The sequence below is a fragment of the Eucyclogobius newberryi genome, unplaced genomic scaffold, assembly GCF_026437365.1.
Source record: "Eucyclogobius newberryi isolate DKJ021-1_F unplaced genomic scaffold, fEucNew1.0.hap1 SCAF_5, whole genome shotgun sequence".
Lineage (NCBI taxonomy): Eukaryota > Metazoa > Chordata > Actinopteri > Gobiiformes > Gobiidae > Eucyclogobius > Eucyclogobius newberryi.
The window spans coordinates 9,037,480-9,056,175 of record NW_027316167.1 but is presented as its reverse complement, the minus strand read 5'-3'; the positions used below and the strand labels follow the sequence as shown (position 1 = coordinate 9,056,175).

General features: G+C 44.2%; 1 protein-coding gene across 1 annotated transcript in view; it reads left to right on the top strand.

The window, feature by feature from the left end:
* The window catches only part of LOC140381576 (neural-cadherin), a 466,796-nt gene extending 448,751 nt beyond the window's left edge, over positions 1-18,045 (top strand). Inside the window, exons 36-37 of the mRNA XM_072465639.1 lie at positions 9,691-9,845; positions 16,795-18,045. Of these exons, the coding sequence (XP_072321740.1) occupies positions 9,691-9,845; positions 16,795-17,427 (788 nt within the window). The 3' untranslated portion in view covers positions 17,428-18,045. The remainder of the gene's footprint in view (positions 1-9,690; positions 9,846-16,794) is intronic.
* Positions 18,046-18,696: the final 651 nt, after the last annotated feature.

Sequence of the window (18,696 nt, the reverse complement as noted above, 5' to 3'; positions counted from 1 at the left end):
ACTCTGGCATCAGCAGGAGGCCGGTCCATGTTTAGTCCTGACTCTGGCACCAGCAGGAGGCCGGTCCATGTTTAGTCCTGACTCTGGCACCAGCAGGAGGCCGGTCCATGTTTAGTCCTGACTCTGGCACCAGCAGGAGGCCGGTCCATGTTTAGTCCTGACTCTAGCATCAGCAGGAGGCCAGTCCATGTTTAGTCCTGACTCTGGCACCAGCAGGAGGCCGGTCCATGTTTAGTCCTGACTCTGGCACCAGCAGGAGGCCGGTCCATGTTTAGTCCTGACTCTGGCACCAGCAGGAGGCCGGTCCATGTTTAGTCCTGACTCTGGCACCAGCAGGAGGCCGGTCCATGTTTAGTCCTGACTCTGGCACCAGCAGGAGGCCGGTCCATGTTTAGTCCTGACTCTGGCACCAGCAGGAGGCCGGTCCATGTTTAGTCCTGACTCTGGCACCAGCAGGAGGCCGGTCCATGTTTAGTCCTGACTCTGGCACCAGCAGGAGGCCGGTCCATGTTTAGTCCTGACTCTGGCACCAGCAGGAGGCCGGTCCCTGAGGTCCAGTGCAGAGACCTGAGAACAGGACTAATGTGATGGTACTTCCTGGTTCTAGTCAGGACCCGAGCAGCAGCGTTCTGGATGTACTGCAGCTGTTTTACAGTGAGCGGCCATTACAGTCTAATCTACTGGAGACAAACGCATGAATAAGTCTCTCCAAGTCTGGTTTAGACACTGTACTTTTGATTTTGGCATTGTTTTCTAGATGGTAAAAAGCTGCCGATGTTGATTCAGCGTCGATTCGGCTTCTCCACATTCAGCTCCCTCTGCCCGCTGTACCCTGCTCTTTCTGCTCGTTCTGCTCTTTCGGCCCGTCAGAATCCCTGGACGGAAGCCTACAGTAAATTAAGAGCTTTGCAGTGAAGCCACCGCTGGCCCTGCGACCTTGCCTTTTACCAGTTCAGTGGCTGCATAACACCGCGGACCCCCATTCGAAGTGCTCAGCTACACAATTGTAAGCCGTGTCTGTCAATTCCCCCATCTCCGCCTTTATCCCCAGCCCCATTCCACCTCGGACATTAAACGCCATAATGCCACTCTTAAAATGAAAGAGTGACTGTCTTGAAACAATTTCGCCTTATAAATCTGCCCCGGCGCTCCCCCCGTCGCAGCGCGAGGGGGACAAGTTGACAGTAAATGAATATTGATTCTGCCGCCGTGGTGTGCAGCTGGTTTCTGGCTGAGTGGATTTACTCTTATAAAGTTGTCAGAGAGTGGGCTGTTTAATGGCGTGTTATCAATTCTCGGGGAGTTTGAGCGCCTTCCGTCACCGCGGGCACATGAAGGGTCCGGCTGGGGGGCTTCGATCCGGACGGACGGGATGATATCCATGAGATGTTTTGTTGAACGTTCAATTACGATTATTTTTTCTCTATCAGGAAAATATGATTGATGGTTTGATTTTATGTTTTTTTTTTTTTTTAAATGAAAAATCAATGTGCACTTGATCTTTTCATAATAATAACAGAAAAGAACATGTCAACATTATAGCCAACAAAATAAATAATGCTGATGCACTTCAATAAATGATCAAAACTTTGCTGATATTTCTATTTACTGGACTCAATTTATAATCTTCATAACCATACTAATGCCTTAATGTCTTAATGTCAAAGTCTCAATACTGTTACAATTTTCTCATTTATTCATATACTCCATAGTTGAAGGTGTTACCACTGCCTCAGCTGCCCCGGACAGACTGACAGAAGTGATGCTGCTTTGTCAGGGGGGTGTGGCCATATTATTGAAGGTCCTACATTACACAGAATGGACAGTTGTTTTTAGAATGTTGTGGCCTCAAAAAAGCCCAAAATACACCGTTCCACCATGTGATGTCGTGAAGTAAGTGGCATTTGAGCTGTTTTTGCCTCATTTGTACTGGTTTACTCTACAACGCGCCTTTATTTTTGAACATTTTTGTTCAGTTGAGACAGAAATTGTGCGTGAATTTACTCTTACTGCTATATCCTCAGTCTCGCCCGCGGATTAGAAACTTCTGCATTTAAAGTCATTCCTGGAGGTGGGTAGTGCTAGAAAAGTGTTAAATGAGTTTTCTCAAGGGCATGTTTTTACATCGTGAATAATGTATTTTACTTTTGATTTAGTAAAAGTTTGGGTAACTCTTCCACTGTGAGTCATATTTGTGGTTCGTCCTCACCTGGTGAAGGTCACTCCAATGAAACATTGTTTGCAATAAATTAAAAAAGAGTGAGACTGAGACCGAGCGTGTGTGAGTTATTATTTAATGTTTTGTCCTTGCAATTATATTCACTTTAAATTATAAATCAGAGTTTACGTCCAGACTCTTCTAGTTACTCCTACTTTAGTGGTAGTTTCCCAAAAGAATCTCTTTGACCACTTGACTACTTTTCACTTGTTTTGAGTAAAAAGGTTTTCAAGTAACTGATGTTTTTTTCTTTCTTCTTCATTTCCTTCTTCTTCGTTTCCTTCTTCTTCGTTTCCTTCTTCTTCGTTTCCTTCTTCTTCTTCTTCTTTTCCTTCTTCTTTTTCTTCTTCTTCCTCTTTTCCTTCTTCTTCTTCTTCTTCTTTTCCTTCTTTTCCTTCTTCTTCCTCTTTTCCTTCTTCTTCCTCTTTTCCTTCTTCTTCTTCTTCTTCTCCTTCTTTTCCTCCTCCTCCTTCTTATTTTCCTTATTCTTCTTCTTCTTCTTCTTCTTCTTCTTCTTCTTCTTCTTCTTCTTCTTCTTCTTCTTCTGTGTTTTACGGCGGTTGATATCCAAGTGTTACATTACCACCTACTGTAGTCGTACGTCTTCAGTACTTGTGTTTTACGCTACACCATAAGCAGTAAGAGTAGCCGTTACTTTTACTCGAGTACAGTTTATAGTTACTCTCCCACATCTGCTCAGACATTATCTGCTGTTCAGTTACAATTATGAGAAGAAATATCAGTATTAAGTCACGTAATCAGTACATTTTTCATATGAACTGCTGTTTTTAGAATCCCGCTGTCTCTAATGTGCACTTCTCTTATGGGTATTAGCGTTGACATAAACAAACACCAGCAGGGGGCGTCATTAGAATCATCTGGAAGCGCTCGTTTGGCACGGCGACGCCTTACTTCAGATTAGAGCGAATATTTATAGGACTGTCACTTTGAATCTTCTGCGCGGCGGGTTTCGCACGGGATTATTTTCTCGCGTGCCATCTTCGCACAAGTAAAAAACATTTGACGAAAGCACATTAGGGGGAGAAAAAAACAACGAAAATAGCAGTTCAATTAACGACATCTGTTTGCGATTGAATCGACACGATATCGAATGTACTCGCCCGTCTTGTAGGAGTTGTTTTTATTTTGTACGAGCTGATTTTATTTGACTGTTTGCGTCTGATGAGGAGAAACAAGCGTATGAATGTGAGCGAGGACGTGATGAGAGCGTGTGGGCGTAAAGCAGGTTAATAACATAGACTGCACGGAGGGATGGTGTTCACGAAGGAGGGGTGGAAGGAGAGGAGAGGAGGAGGGATGGAAGGAGAGAAGGTGGGATGGAAGGAGAGAAGGAGGGGTGGAAGGAGAGAAGGAGGGGTGGAAGGAGAGGAGAGGAGGAGGGATGGAAGGAGAGAAGGAGGGATGGAAGGAGAGAAGGAGGGGTGGAAGGAGAGGAGAGGAGGAGGGATGGAAGGAGAGAAGGTGGGATGGAAGGAGAGAAGGAGGGGTGGAAGGAGAGAAGGAGGGGTGGAAGGAGAGGAGAGGAGGAGGGATGGAAGGAGAGAAGGTGGGATGGAAGGAGAGAAGGAGAGAAGGAGGGAGAGAAGGAGGGATGGAAGGAGAGAAGGAGGGGTGGAAGGAGAGGAGAGGGATGGAAGGAGAGAAGGAGGGATGGAAGGAGAGAAGGAGGGGTGGAAGGAGAGGAGAGGAGGAGGGATGGAAGGAGAGAAGGTGGGATGGAAGGAGAGAAGGAGAGAAGGAGGGCGAGAAGGAGGGATGGAAGGAGAGAAGGAGGGGTGGAAGGAGAGGAGAGGGATGGAAGGAGAGAAGGAGGGATGGAAGGAGAGAAGGAGGGATGGAAGGAGAGAAGGAGGGATGGAAGGAGGGGTGGAAGGAGAGGAGAGGAGGAGGGATGGAAGGAGAGAAGGAGGGATGGAAGGAGAGAAGGAGGGATGGAAGGAGAGAAGGAGGGATGGAAGGAGAGAAGGAGGGATGGAAGGAGAGAAGGAGGGATGGAAGGAGAGAAGGAGGGAGAGAAGGAGAGAAGGAGGGATGGAAGGAGAGAAGGAGGGATGAAAGGAGAGAACGAGGGAGAGCGGGAGAAAAGGGGAATGGTGTTAACGAAGGAGGGATGGAAGGAGAGAAGGAGGGAGAGAGTGGCAGAAGGAGAGAGAGAGTGTGAGAAAAGGGAGAGGTGGTGAGTGAGGAGCCGGTGGGGATTAGACGTGACAAAAGGTCATGAAGATGCAAAGGACAGAAGCGCGTGTAAATTGTGCTTAAGGGTGAAATGTAATACTTTTGTCTTCCATTATTTCCTCTCAAAGGAACAAAGAAGCGAACGATTGATTGAAAAATGTGTATTTTCCAAAATCACAACAGCAGTTTCCTCCAGGGCGACAGTGAAAAACAGATTAAACAATGTTCATAGGGACATTGGCAATGTCCCAGCGTCCCCTGTCCTTAGACAAATGTCCCAGCATCCCCTGTCTTTAGACAAATGTCCCAGCATCCCCTGTCCTTAGACAAATGTCCCAGAATCCCCTGTCCTTAGACAAATGTCCCAGCATCCTGTGTCCTTAGATAAATGTCCCAGCATCCCCTGTCCTTGGACAAATGTCCCAGCATCCTGTGTCCTTAGATAAATTTCCCAGCATCCTGTGTCCTTAGATAAATGTCCCAGCATCCTGTGTCCTTAGACAAATGTCCCAGCATCCTGCGTCCTTAGACAAATGTCCCAGCATCCTGCGTCCTTAGACAAATGTCCCAGCATCCCCTGTCCTTAGACAAATGTCCAGCATCCCCTGTCCTCAGACAAATGTCCCAGCATCCCCTGTCCTTAAACAAATGTCCCAGAATCCCCTGTCCTTAGACAAATGTCCCAGCATCCCCTGTCCTTAGACAAATGTCCCAGCATCCCCTGTCCTTAGACAAATGTCCCAGAATCCCCTGTCCTTAGACAGATGTCCCAGAATCCCCTGTCCTTAGACAAATGTCCCAGAATCCCCTGTCCTTAAACAAATGTCCCAGAATCCCCTGTCCTTAGACAAATGTCCCAGCATCCCCTGTCCTTAGACAAATGTCCCAGAATCCCCTGTCCTTAGACAGATGTCCCAGAATCCCCTGTCCTTAGACAAATGTCCCAGAATCCCCTGTCCTTAGACAAATGTCCCAGCATCCCCTGTCCTTAGACAAATGTCCCAGAATCCCCTGTCCTTAGACAGATGTCCCAGAATCCCCTGTCCTTAGACAAATGTCCCAGAATCCCCTGTCCTTAGACAAATGTCCCAGAATCCCCTGTCCTTAGACAGATGTCCCAGAATCCCCTGTCCTTAGACAAATGTCCCAGAATCCCCTGTCCTTAGACCCTCCTTCTTGGACAGAAAAAGCTAAGAACCTGGAGCAGTTCCACAGTGAAGGAGACTCTGACTCCCTCAGATGGACAGGCTGATGTGAGAGAGACAGTGGAGCTGGATATTTGTGGACAAAATACTGTATGACCCAATTACTGAGCAAAAAATATATAAATAATAATGTATTAATGAAAATACCAAGTAAATGCTGGGTTTTGAATTAGTTTATTTGTGATTTTGTTTGTTTGTGTGTATTTAAAAAGTAGCACTGCCTAATATAGTGCAATCAAGTCAAAATACGGTAGTTGAATTGTCATAGTTATTGGGATTATAAACTGTTCTCTGCAAACAACAAAACAACTGTGTCTTTGTTTCTTCTTTGGTTTTTTTGTTTTTTCTGCTTGAAGTTTCTATTTTTCCAACAGTTTTCTTTTGTCCCTGCTGAGAAAAAGGGTCTAAGGCCCGGTGAGGGGACAAACTGAGACACACAGAGACACACAGAGACACACTGAGACACACTGAGACAGATTGTTTCCTGTGAATCTGTTCGTCTTTTGACTGCTTCATTGTTTCGAGGCCACAAAAAAAATGAATTTAATGGAAAAGCAAAATACAAAACTGTTAACGCTGTCGTCTGGACCTCAACAATGACGCCCTAAAATGTGTGAGGTTCTTGTATTAGTATTAATACCAAGAAGTTAAAATGTTAAATAAGTGTGCACACTGAACTGAATCTTGATTTTAAAATGTGAATTACAAATCTAATGGCAATCAAATCAGAAAGAGATCAGAAATAAAAGCAGAAATAGATTCCCCTCCTTTACATTTTTCTTTTTTTTCCACTTGAAACACAGAATATGGAGAATATACTGTATAACACAGAGAGAGAACAGTAAACAAAACAAAATATGCAAGGAACACAAGACCTCCAATGAAAAGAAATAACTGCACATTTTGTCCCAAAGTCAAAAAAAGCTCCAAAATGTGTTTTTTTTTTTATTTGATTTTTTTTCTAATTAAAAAAATATAATGTCCATGATTGTGTTTTTTATTTGTTATTTTATTTTACAATTTAACTAATCAATATTCATCATGATTTTATCAAACTGAAAAAAAGAAAAAAAATCCAGTTTATTCAGGTCTACAAATATAATAATTGTATTTTTTGGGTTACACAAGGCACTGTAAACATTTTTTACAAATGCCAATTATGAGTAAATATATGGTAATCCGTGGTCAAGCGTAAAGTTTAAGTGTAAAATTGTCTGTAATTGTTTGGATAGAATTACAGAAGTTGAAAAAGTGAATGTACATAATTACTCTACTGCTACTTCCTGCTTCGCGCTTATCATTTTTTTTAAATGAGGGTTAACACCTTGTATAGGCTGGAGAGCATTAATTTTAAATGTGCATAATTCCTGTAATGTGTCAGTTGGTAATGAGATGGCAATTAGCTGTAATAACATCTCCGGCCTCTGTCAGCTTGGGCATTGTTAGCGCGTTTATTTTCCCCGTCTTTTCTAAAAGCACAGAATTAACTATGCGCCGGCCCAAATGCCCACAGGTGCATGCATTTCACGGAGGGAAACGTCATCTGCAGTAATGCTTTTCTGATTTACAGAATAACTGCTGTACAATACACCCATTAGTGGTGTAATTCTTCTTTCGCAATTACAGTTCAGTTTGATGCGTTATTAAACACGGACAAAACACGCACAAAATGAATGCAATTATTGATAAATGCGGACTATGTATTTAAGAATACTCTGCACATGCTCGTAGCGGGTTTTCTGTGTGTCTGAGGGTGTAAAGTGCAAGTGACGGTCTTTGGGTGTTCATCAATATTTAGTGGATTACATTTTCATGCAAAAGTGAACAAAACAAAACAAAACAAACATACATACAGAGGTCTGTCTCGAACCAGTCTCCCTAGGCTGTAGGCTGTAGATTGTAGGCTGTAGGTTGTAGACTGTAGGCTGTAGACTGTAGGTTGTAGACTGTAGACTGTAGGTTGTAGACTGTAGACTGTAGGTTGTAGGCTGTAGGTTGTAAGCTGTAGACTGTAGGTTGTAGGCTGTAGACTGTAGGTTGTAAGCTGTAGACTGTAGGCTGTAGGTTGTAGGCTGTAGACTGTAGGTTGTAGGCTGTAGACTGTAGGTTGTAGGCTGTAAGCTGTAGACTGTAGGTTGTAGGCTGTAGACTGTAGACTGTAGGTTGTAGGCTTTAGACTGTAGACTGTAGGTTGTAGGCTTTAGACTGTAGAATGTAGGCTGTAGACTGTAGGCTGTAGACTGTAGGTTGTAGGCTGTAGACTGTAGGTTGTAGGCTGTAAGCTGTAGACTGTAGGTTGTAGGCTGTAGACTGTAGACTGTAGGTTGTAGGCTTTAGACTGTAGAATGTAGGCTGTAGACTGTAGGCTGTAGACTGTAGGTTGTAGGCTGTAGACTGTAGGTTGTAGGCTGTAAGCTGTAGACTGTAGGTTGTAGGCTGTAGACTGTAGACTGTAGGTTGTAGGCTGTAGACTGTAGAATGTAGGCTGTAGACTGTAGGCTGTAGACTGTAGGTTGTAGGCTGCAAGCTGTAGACTGTAGGGCGACTGCCTGTCCTACTGAGCTAAACTAACTTACCTCTTTTAGCTGCCCGCTGGATTCATTAGTCTCACCTCATGTTATTAAAGGGGCGGGAGAAGGAGAGCCAAGCTTCCTGCAGTACTGATCAGCGGCCAGTAGAGGCCACTAAAAGACACTGTGACTTCCAGCCAAGCGTCAGCAGCAGAAGTGAGGGGGAAAACAGACTTATTTGGTCATACACTGCCTGTCCAAAAAAAAGGTGTCCATTTGGAGTCAACTAAGCAGCCCCCTAGTGGAAAACTGCTGCAAGTGATGATATTTCAGCTGCAGCTCTGTATTTAAACCTGACCGATGCATTTCTGAAACAACCGTGTGGAAAGACGATTCCCGTGGTCATGGAGGAGATGTCAGTGTGTTTGAGACGGGTCAAGTCGTTGGCATCGAGCGGAGAAAACGTCTAAGGAGAAGCAGAGATTGATCTACTACAGATCTGAACCCAGTGAGAGTGTTTGGAGCTGGAGAAGGCTTTGTGCAGCGGTCGCTCTCGTTGTGCAGTGGTCACTCTCGTTGTGCAGTGGTCACTCTCTTTGTGCAGCGGTCGCTCTCTTTGTGCAGCGGTCGCTCTCGTTGTGCAGTGGTCACTCTCGTTGTGCAGTGGTCACTCTCTTTGTGCAGTGGTCACTCTCTCTGTGCAGCGGTCACTCTCTCTATGCAGTGGTCACTCTCTTTGTGCAGTGGTCGCTCTCTTTGTGCAGTGGTCACTCTCTCTGTGCAGCGGTCACTCTCTCTGTGCAGTGGTCACTCTCTTTGTGCAGTGGTCGCTCTCTTTGTGCAGTGGTCACTCTCTTTGTGCAGTGGTCGCTCTCTTTGTGCAGTGGTCACTCTCTTTGTGCAGTGGTCGCTCTCTTTGTGCAGCGGTCACTCTCTTTTTGCAGTGGTCACTCTCTCCATCATCAACACAAGATCACATTCTATTTCGGAAAAATTACAATATTTGTGACACGCTGTCATTTTAGATTTTAATTGCACTCCTCTGTTGCATGCGGTCTATCTTTTTATTCTCACCACTGCCTGAAACGTTCCCCGCCAAAGGCCCCAAGTCGCTTCAATCGCCTCCAGGACTTACAACGTTCAACAGAACTTACCTGAAATGGATTAACGGACGAATGAAGTCAATTAACAAGTCTAAAATCTACAAATTGCTCTTTATGCTCTGCACATGTCTTGAGGCGATATACAGTAGGAGTCTCATCTTGATTAGACTCAGCATTAGCATGCACGGCCCGCTCAGCCTGCTCCGATATGTTAAAAGTGGAGGGAAAAAGTGCATTAGCATAAACATTACGATCATTTAAACCACTTATCACATTTCAGCCCACATCTGAGCCGGAGGTTGCTCCAGGCCAACTTCATCAGTCGGCGCGTCTCTCTGCGGGGCCGCGTCCTAATTGGCTGAAGGATCTTGATCATGTGGATTTGTGTTGCTAATGCTCATGCTAATGGATGGACGTGTCTGTGTGTGTGTGTGTGTGTGTGCGTGTGTGCATTGCAGTTCTGCTCCTGGGCATCTTCTTGTACACCCGCTGGAGGAGCTACAAGGGCCTGAAGGAGGGCGTGTACCACGTGTCGGCCCACCACGACGGCTGGGAGGACATCAGGGAGAACGTGCTCAACTATGACGAAGAAGGAGGCGGCGAGGAGGACCAGGTAAAGCTCGGAGTACGCAGAAGGCATACATCATTATTAGTCTCATCGGCGAGCAGGTGACATTGTGCACGCACCTAGATATATCACCTGACGTGCGTCTCATTACTGGCAGTTATTAACGAATCGGTCAGTCAAGCTCCCGTGCCCGTGTCGCAGCTTTATTACGTTGCTGTCTCATCCACCGGCAATATATTAATAAATGTGTGGATAAATAAAGGTCAAATTGCTTGCGCGAATCACAAACACGTTCTGAGTTTTTAACCGTGACTGTTCATCATATCAGAGCTCAAAATGCTAGCTAAGTATTCGTTAGCATGTTTGTAGCCCAATCTTACTTTTCAATGTGCTGTTTGTAAGTCTAGTCAGAGCCGGAGCTGACTTTCAGGGGGACTCAAGCGAAGTCAGCTACGGGGGCCCCGCCATTTCATTTTAACTATTGTTTATTCACATTCCACAGCATTATGCTCAGTGGTCATAACGTACAAGAGCGCAAACATATTTATACATCAATAACCACTACAAGTAAGGCTAGAATATTTAAGTAATAACCACCCAATCCTCACCCAGAAAACGTTAACATTATAAAAATGTTTCCTGTTCTAATTGGCTAAAGTGTGGTTACATTTATTAATGCTGTAATTATTTAGTTGTGCTAAAACATACATCATATAGATATCCAAATGAATACTTCAACAAAACACTTTACTTCACTCATTACAAATATTATTGGCTCACCATCTCTTTATCATCATTTTATCAGACATCAAATCTTTTACTGTAGTTTCCCTCATTCAAATCATGTTATTTTTGTGTTCAACAAAAGCAGAAAGACTTCAAATAAATGAGGGACTATAAAACGCTGATTAAACATATTCAAATGCACTTAAATCCTGTCTCTGTGAACAAGGCACATTGTAATTTAAGCCATGTATGAACACATTTTACATTTGAAATCTCACATTTTACATTTTAAATTTGATCTGAAGAGCGAATCAGAGCCACATTTAGTTGTAACCGCATTGATTGACAGACTGACATAATAGCTAAAGTCTACATATTAACACATACATAATTTTAAGTTGTACTACAGAAATACCCAGTCCAAAATGCAAATAACAGTTCAAAATCTGTCTGTTTTAACAAAAACAACTAAGCCTTTAGCAACAATCACACAAGACATAGCGTAGAGAGCCAAGCCATGATTTAAACATGAATAAACATTTGTACACAACTTTCATCCCCTGCATCCAAATTTGTACCACACATAAAAATTGCATTGTCTATTGTGTTGAGCAGAATGTGGTGGGTGCAGGTGGTTTTTCCTGACACGTTGGGTCCTTGTACTGAAGGCAAGAGTTGAACAGAGGCACCACAGAGGCACCACAGAGGCATCAAAGCCAAAATAAGAATTCCAAATTTGGACCGGATTCAATTGAACATAAATCCTGTGTGCATGCGTGGGCTAGCGTTTTAATTAGGCCCACGCCATATCCTTATCTCGCCGCTTCCCTGCACTCCACAGTACTTAAGAGCTTGCATAATATCGCGCCGTTAATCAAAGCGAGTGCATGCAAGACCCAAGTCGAACGCTGTACTTCTACTTCAAAAGCAAACACCTGCTACCGACATGCGACACGCAATCAAAACCTGCCTTTCCAGACTAATCTCCCGCAACGGCGAGATCCCGGGAGCCTCATTGACGAGCTCTCCGGGGAATGGAAACGGCACTTTGCACTCATAATGACGCTATTTTGACGCCGTCGCCGAGTCTCCCTGCGGATCCCGCTTTTACATGTTGTTTTATGCAAGAGGATGTATTCTTATTTCCATAGCGTCACGCAATTTTGCAAGTGATTGTGTAAAAGCCGTGCGTACCCTTGGGTGTCTTGACGTGCGGCGGTATAAACGGGTGCTGTTTACCGTATTTTCCGGATTATAAATCGCACCTTTTTGCATAGTTTTGGCCAGGGTGCGACTTATATTTCACACTGGCAACTGCATTTCACAAGAGGGCGCTCTAGGCTCTAAGCGACGCAGAAGAAGAATCTGCACTTCCTCTTCCTCTGGAGTTTGTGGAGTTGTTTAGAAGTGACACAGAGGAAGAAGAATTCAATGGATTTAGTGATTTGGGGTAAAACTGATGCTTTGGTAAACTTGTTAGCATGTTCTTTATGCTATAGTTATCTGAATAACTGTTCATATGTTACGTTAACATACCAGACACTTACCACAGTTCTGTCTGTGCCTCATGTAGCTGAAGGTGTTAGCGTTAGCATACGTCATGTAGCTGAAGGTGTTAGTGTTAGCATACGTCATGTAGCTGAAGGTGTTAGCGTTAGCATACGTACACCTGTTCACCATGTTCTCTCATCTGTTATTATTTTAAACTGCATTTCAAGATGAAATGTCTGTTCACGATTTCTTAAAATAAATTTCCCCCAAAAATGTGACTTATACTGATATTTTAATTTTTTTCCTCTCTATTATGCATTTTTTGGCTGGTGCGATTTATACTCCAAAGCGATTTATAATCCGGAAAATACGGTAGTTTGTTTTATATTCAAGGTGCCACACACAAAAAATTAGACTTGCATCTGTAAGTACTTTAGCCAGTTGTATTTGTTGGAACAGTAATCAATCAGCCATTAGCTTGACAGTGAACATAGAAAACTGTCATTTGTAGAACCGTTTCCCTGTTCCATTTACGCACTCAACACTTCACATCAAGGAAACGTTCACGCTGGGTTTACACCAAACGTGTGTCAGGTGCACTTTGGAATCATTCACATTCGAATTCCAAAGCGATCAAAATGAATGTGCGCTGCCACGGCGACTGGAGGACGTGAAGAGAATCCACAAACAGTTTATTCTGCCGCAGTCTGGATTGGTTTTCGGGTAATTAGTCGAGTGCTTCTCTGTTTAATCGCGTGAAGCCGCGTGAAGCCGCGCTGTGTCGGTCAAGTACGCACCGATCGGCAAGTAACCCGGGCAACAGGGGCTTGGGGAGGACGTCGTATATAACTGCCATTTGGATGACAGGCCTGACACGTGCACACAGAGGTACAACACATAGGGGAACAAACTAGTACACGTTTATTCTAGTGTGTTGTATTAGCTGCTGTGTTGTTTCTTCCTCCAAACACAACCACTTTTGATAGTTTCCAAAGAATGGCACCAAGGGACAGGTGGTTAAAATATGTTTCTGTTAAAGTCATTTGGATGCATAGAAATCACCCCGGGCAACACTGTGTTTGCAAACGCAGATTTCCCTTGTGTCTCCGAAGGAAAACCAGCGTTCCCTCTTTGATATTTGACATACCAGTTACATCTAACACGTCCCCAAAGTGTCCGCTACGGTACAAACTATTATTGGGATCCATACGCTTTATTGGACGGGACGGACGGGAGCACGGAGGGAGGTGAAGAGTGGGAGAGACACTCAGCGGATTGTCGGTAATCGCCGATGCTTTGCGCGAGAACGATGCGAGTCATGAGGAGGAGATTGGGACGTAGTAAGAAGTGTTGGAGATTTCCTGTTGAGGCTCGTGTTTCTGCTGCTGCGGCGTCAAGATGCCAGAGGAAACCGAGTAACTGTGACGTGATTGGGCAAGAAGCGGTTGTGGCAGGCTTTGATTGGCTGACAGTGACAGGCAGAAGCTCAAGCGCAACGAGGTAAAACGTTTTCCTGGTTGAATATCCGTTTTACACAGACAATTTACGTTTTAAACTCCACTTTTTTACCATCGAAAACTCGAAAGACACTCCTCATCTATTAGACGGGACGGACGGAAGCACGGAGGGAGGTGAAGAGTGGGAGAGACACTCAGCGGATTGTCGGTAATCGCCGATGCTTTGCGCGAGAACGATGCGAGTCATGAGGAGGAGATTGGGACGTAGTAAGGAGGCTCGTGGTTCTGCTGCTGCGGCGCAGTTGTTGACACGTCAAGATGTCAGAGTAGACCGAGTCACCGACGGACGTGATTGGGCAAGAAGCGGTTGTGGCAGGCTGTGATTGGCTGACAGTGACAGGCAGAAGCTCAAGAGCAACATGGTAAAACGTTTTCCTGGTTGAATATCCGTTTTACACAGACAATTTACGTTTTAAACTCCACTTTTTTTACCATTGAAAACTCCAAAGACACACATCATCTCCTCACATCGCCGCCGCTCACGCTTTCCGCCATCATTCCCCGGTAGAGCGCGGTAATGTGACGTCGCGGGGAGGGCAAATGGAGACGGATTGCAAAGCTAAACGTGTGGAGCGTCCGCAGTAAACCCGGCGTTGGCCCTGATTGTTTCTCCGCTCTCTCGCCGTCACATCTGATTTCGACCCGTTCAGCTCAAGCCGACACATTCCCAGCTCGCTCCTCGCGTCCGTCCGCATCCGTTTCTCCCGCCGGCTCGTTCGGCTTCGACTCGCGAGCTCGTGTTCCACTTTAGACAAACTTTGTATGTTACTTTGCTGCTGGGATTCTGTGTGACAATGTGGGACTTGGATTTCCTGCAGCGGAAGGAAAAGCGATGTCAGGTAGACGTTCGGAGAGCTGGAGATCATATCAACGTGGGAAAAAATATTAAAATGAAGAAATAAAATAGACAAAATCATACTTTCTGCAGTTTTGACAAATGTATTTACTCAAAAGTCTTTCTAGCCTTGGTTAAAATGATTTGGATTGGAATCGGTTTGACTCAGATTCAATGGATTATGTGACAGTTTTTACCACTGATTTCAAGACATTTTCAACTGGTTCCAAGATATTTGAGTAATGTAATAAAGTAGAAAAGTAATAGTAAGTAAAAATAATAATACTTGAAATATGAAATAATGCGTTGAAACAGTTCTCGAAACATCTACAAGTAAAATATAATCTAGGTCCATCAGGTAAATTAATCAAAACCAGTCAAAACATCTGAAATTAAGATTCATATTTTGGATTCATTTTTGCAGTAATTTTAACAGCTTTTTTCCTCTTTATTTTTCTTACTAATATTTTAGTAAATAAATAAAAGTGAATAAAGTTTTATGGGAAACAGGATAGACTAAATCAACTAGAGACACAAGCAACAGCCTTAAATATATAAATAAAGACACATGATGACACAATGAGGAACGTATATTAATATTATTATTACTACTACTTATTATTATTACTTATATTAATTAAGGATGAACAGAAACAGACTGAAAATATGATCACGTGTGAAATATGATCAGCTCCGCCTTTCACTGTTATGTTCTGAGTGACTGGTGGATTAAACCAATCACAAAACACTAAATAAATAGGAAATAAAAAATGATGTATTCAACTTTATCCATATATTTGTTACTTAAAGTGCCAGGTCGGACGACTCATTGAACTAAAATGCAGTTAAGATAAATATATTTAGAATATTTCCTATTTTTTTTAGGTTTAGAATTTGTAATTGATGACATCACGCTAGGAAATTACCCAGCAACCACCTGGCAAAAACTCATCTAATGTTTTTTTCATTTGACAAATAAAGATATATGAGAGCGACTTTATTTTGTTGAATTCATGTTTAGAGAGTCAAAAAAGTCTAAAATATGCATCAAATTTAACTGGAATGAGACGAGTGTGTGATGTCACTTCCTGTATTTTTCCACATATTTTTCAACGTTTTCTCCACAAATACCCGCTCGATTGGTGTAAAACTATAATGTATATGTACAACGGGTACAAACACACCAGACAAAGTCAAAAATAGAAAATCGCAAAAACCTGTTTAAATTCAGCACAGAAGTTTGACCCACTACAGTGTGAAATCTCTTGTATATATGAGTTAAAGGGGGTAAAATACTAGAATAAGACTTCAGATTTTTAGACTTTGACATGCGCTTTGGTAGCCGTCCCCAGAGGGCTGCGGTCAAAGCGAGCTCTCTGTGTGCTGGACACAGCGGACAGATCTAGGGCAACACTCCTCGCGGCATCTAAACAACCTGTTGGACAGACTTTCTCACGGCGATATCGCTGCTCTGGTCCTGTAACCGAGGACTCCCGATCATCCGTTCATTCATTTCATTTACTGCAAAACAATGGATCGTAAGTTTACATTTCCAAGACAACAAAAGGTAATTCATAACCATCTTTAAAAATGAATCTGAGTCTAACTATATTGCAACTAAGTCACTAAATACTGTAGTTCTTTGGTTGATAGAAAGCCTGACTTATACTCTGTGAAAAGGTTATAGGAAGTGCAAACAAAGATATGTTGAATATTAAATTAGTCTACAATAGTTTCATTTTTCGTATTGTCTTATCAGCTCAGATAAAACTTAAGGACATGTAAAACAAAAGTAGTTCATTTGAACCTGTTTGCAGTGGTCCAAACGTATTCCTCACGGTCCTAATGCGTTCAGAGCTTCTTACGTTATTCGCTGCGATGCCTTAACGAGCACAAGTTTCAGAGATCAGGACTTGTATGTTCTAGAACAGGAGTGGGCAAACTACGGCCCATTTGTCTTTATAACGCGGCCCGCTAAACATGCCAAGAAATATTTAAAAATTAAAAATGACGTGAAATAAATTAAATAATAGATTCAATAGCCTATATTTGACAGAAACGTGATATTTTATTTTGATATTTAATTTATTTCAAAACATTTCACACCAATGATTGCGGGCCCCGGCCCTCCGCTACTTGCCTGGATTCGAATGTGGCGGAGGAAAATAATTGCCCACCCCTGCTTTAGAATAAGTCTTGTTCTCGGACGATAAAAAACTGAAACGTTTTGAACACTCACGTCGCAGTTGCAGGACAATCCAGGATCACTCAAACGTGCATGATGAATCAATCAAAATACGACTTTGAGTGAACTACTGATGAGGAAACACTGTGGTAACGAGATTAAAAGCTCAGTAAAGTTGATTTTTTTTATACGTCCCCTTTAAACAGGTTTTAACCAACGCTTCCCTGTGTTTGTGTCCAGAACGCCTACGACATGGCCGAGCTGCAGAAGTCCCTCCAGCCCAGCCCGGCTCAGTCCATCCAGTACTGCCGCTCCCGGGCTCTACACCACCCGCCACCGCCCCACCACCACCATCAGCACCACCTGCTCCACCAGACCCCGTGCCCCTCCCCGGCCCCGACTTCCGCCCCGCCCCTGGAGCCCCTGAGCCGCACCGCCAGCTCCACCACTCTGCCCCCCTCGGTCGCCTCGTCCTCCGCCTCCACCGCCACCACCTCCGCCAGTCTCCGCCGGGACGTCCCGCCCACCGTCGCAGCCAGACACCCCGCCCAGGGCCAGGCGCGTCCCTCCCAGCTGGCCCGCCGCTCCCTCTCCTTCTCCAGTCAGGACCTGGCGCGCTACCTGTGCGAGATCATCCGGGACGCCGATCAGCACCCGGACACGGGGCCGTTTGACTCCTTACAGGTGTTCTCCACCGAGGGAGGGGGGTCGCCCGCGGGCTCTCTCAGCTCTTTCAGCTCGGCGGGACTGGACGGGACTAGCAGTGCTGATGGAGCGGGGGAAGGGCGGAGGGAGGAGACGCTTGCAGACTGGGGGCCCAGATTCGAGAAGCTGAAGGCGCTGTACGAACGCGCCGAAGCAGGCGACGTATGAATACGACTAGAAGCTTAACAATCAATTAGCAGAGACTAACCAGAGTTGGGGGGGTGGGGGACTCATTGCCACCGGCCCCCTCCTTATTCGCCTCACACTTGACAGATGATAAAAGCGGTTTTGTATTTACGATGAGGAGCCGTGTCAGTGTGCGACGCGGCCTACACACTCATCCCTTCTACCTTCGGATGACAATTTGGCAGCCGTTATCAAACCTGCCAGTCACTTTGGGCAGGGGAACAGCGCTCTATACCCAGGCTACTCATCATGACCAAGCTTAGCTTTGCTGTCAAGAAAATCTGTTCCAGTCACAGCCTCCAAAGCCCTGTTATGAGGACTTTCTAATGGTTGTAGATTTGAAGAGAAACGTGGAGGCCACAGAATGACATTTCACATTTAGTTCAAAGCTCTGGGACACATTGTGCAGTGCCAGAAAGGCCAGATTATACTCTTTCACGGGCTTTTTATATATTTGCTCGTGTATACAGAAGTTTGTGAAAGGCTTTCCATTAACCTGGTTGTGCTGATTCTGTCTCTACGGGAAAAAAATATCCTGATGAATGAAGATATCAAGATAAAAAGCAGATGCAGAGATAATACGTGAGACAGGAGAGCAGAGGGTCCTTTTTTTTTTCTTTCTTTTTTTTTTCAAAGACCAACCAGAAATGGGGGCTAGTTGAGAACTAAGCAAGAAAACACTACTCTGAGTTTAATAATGTGATTTACATAATGCACAGGTTAGCATTATCTTTCAAAATGCTATCTCTGGCTAATATACAATGGTTTTGACAATAGAAAAATGTATTACGAGGGTTTTTTTCCATCAGCAGGGGTTTCAAATTGATATGGATATCATTTGAGAAGTCTTTTACACCCTAGATTTCAGTGTGGCAAGGATTCCAGTTTTCGTTGAATTTTGGTTGCCACGTCAAGTCCCAGAGCCTTTGAACCCCCCAAAAAACACGTACGGTTCATCCAGCCCCAACGTCCACCTCTTTTAATGGCCTACAAAATGTGAAACGAAACAGTCCCGACTCTGTTTTTTTTGTACCAGAGAAAAACGTGTGCCAGAGTTTACTATTTTTGCCTGTTGCTGCTGAATTCCTGTAAATACAAATGGAGCACACGCAGAGAGTAAAACTGTGAAGATAAAGTGGGACGGTAGTGGGCAGCCCTGCACCACAGGCCCGGGACTGTACACTGGACTCAGAGGGCTCTCGCTGCCTGGCTGTACACAGCTTCTGTCAATGTTTGTACCAGAAAAAAAAA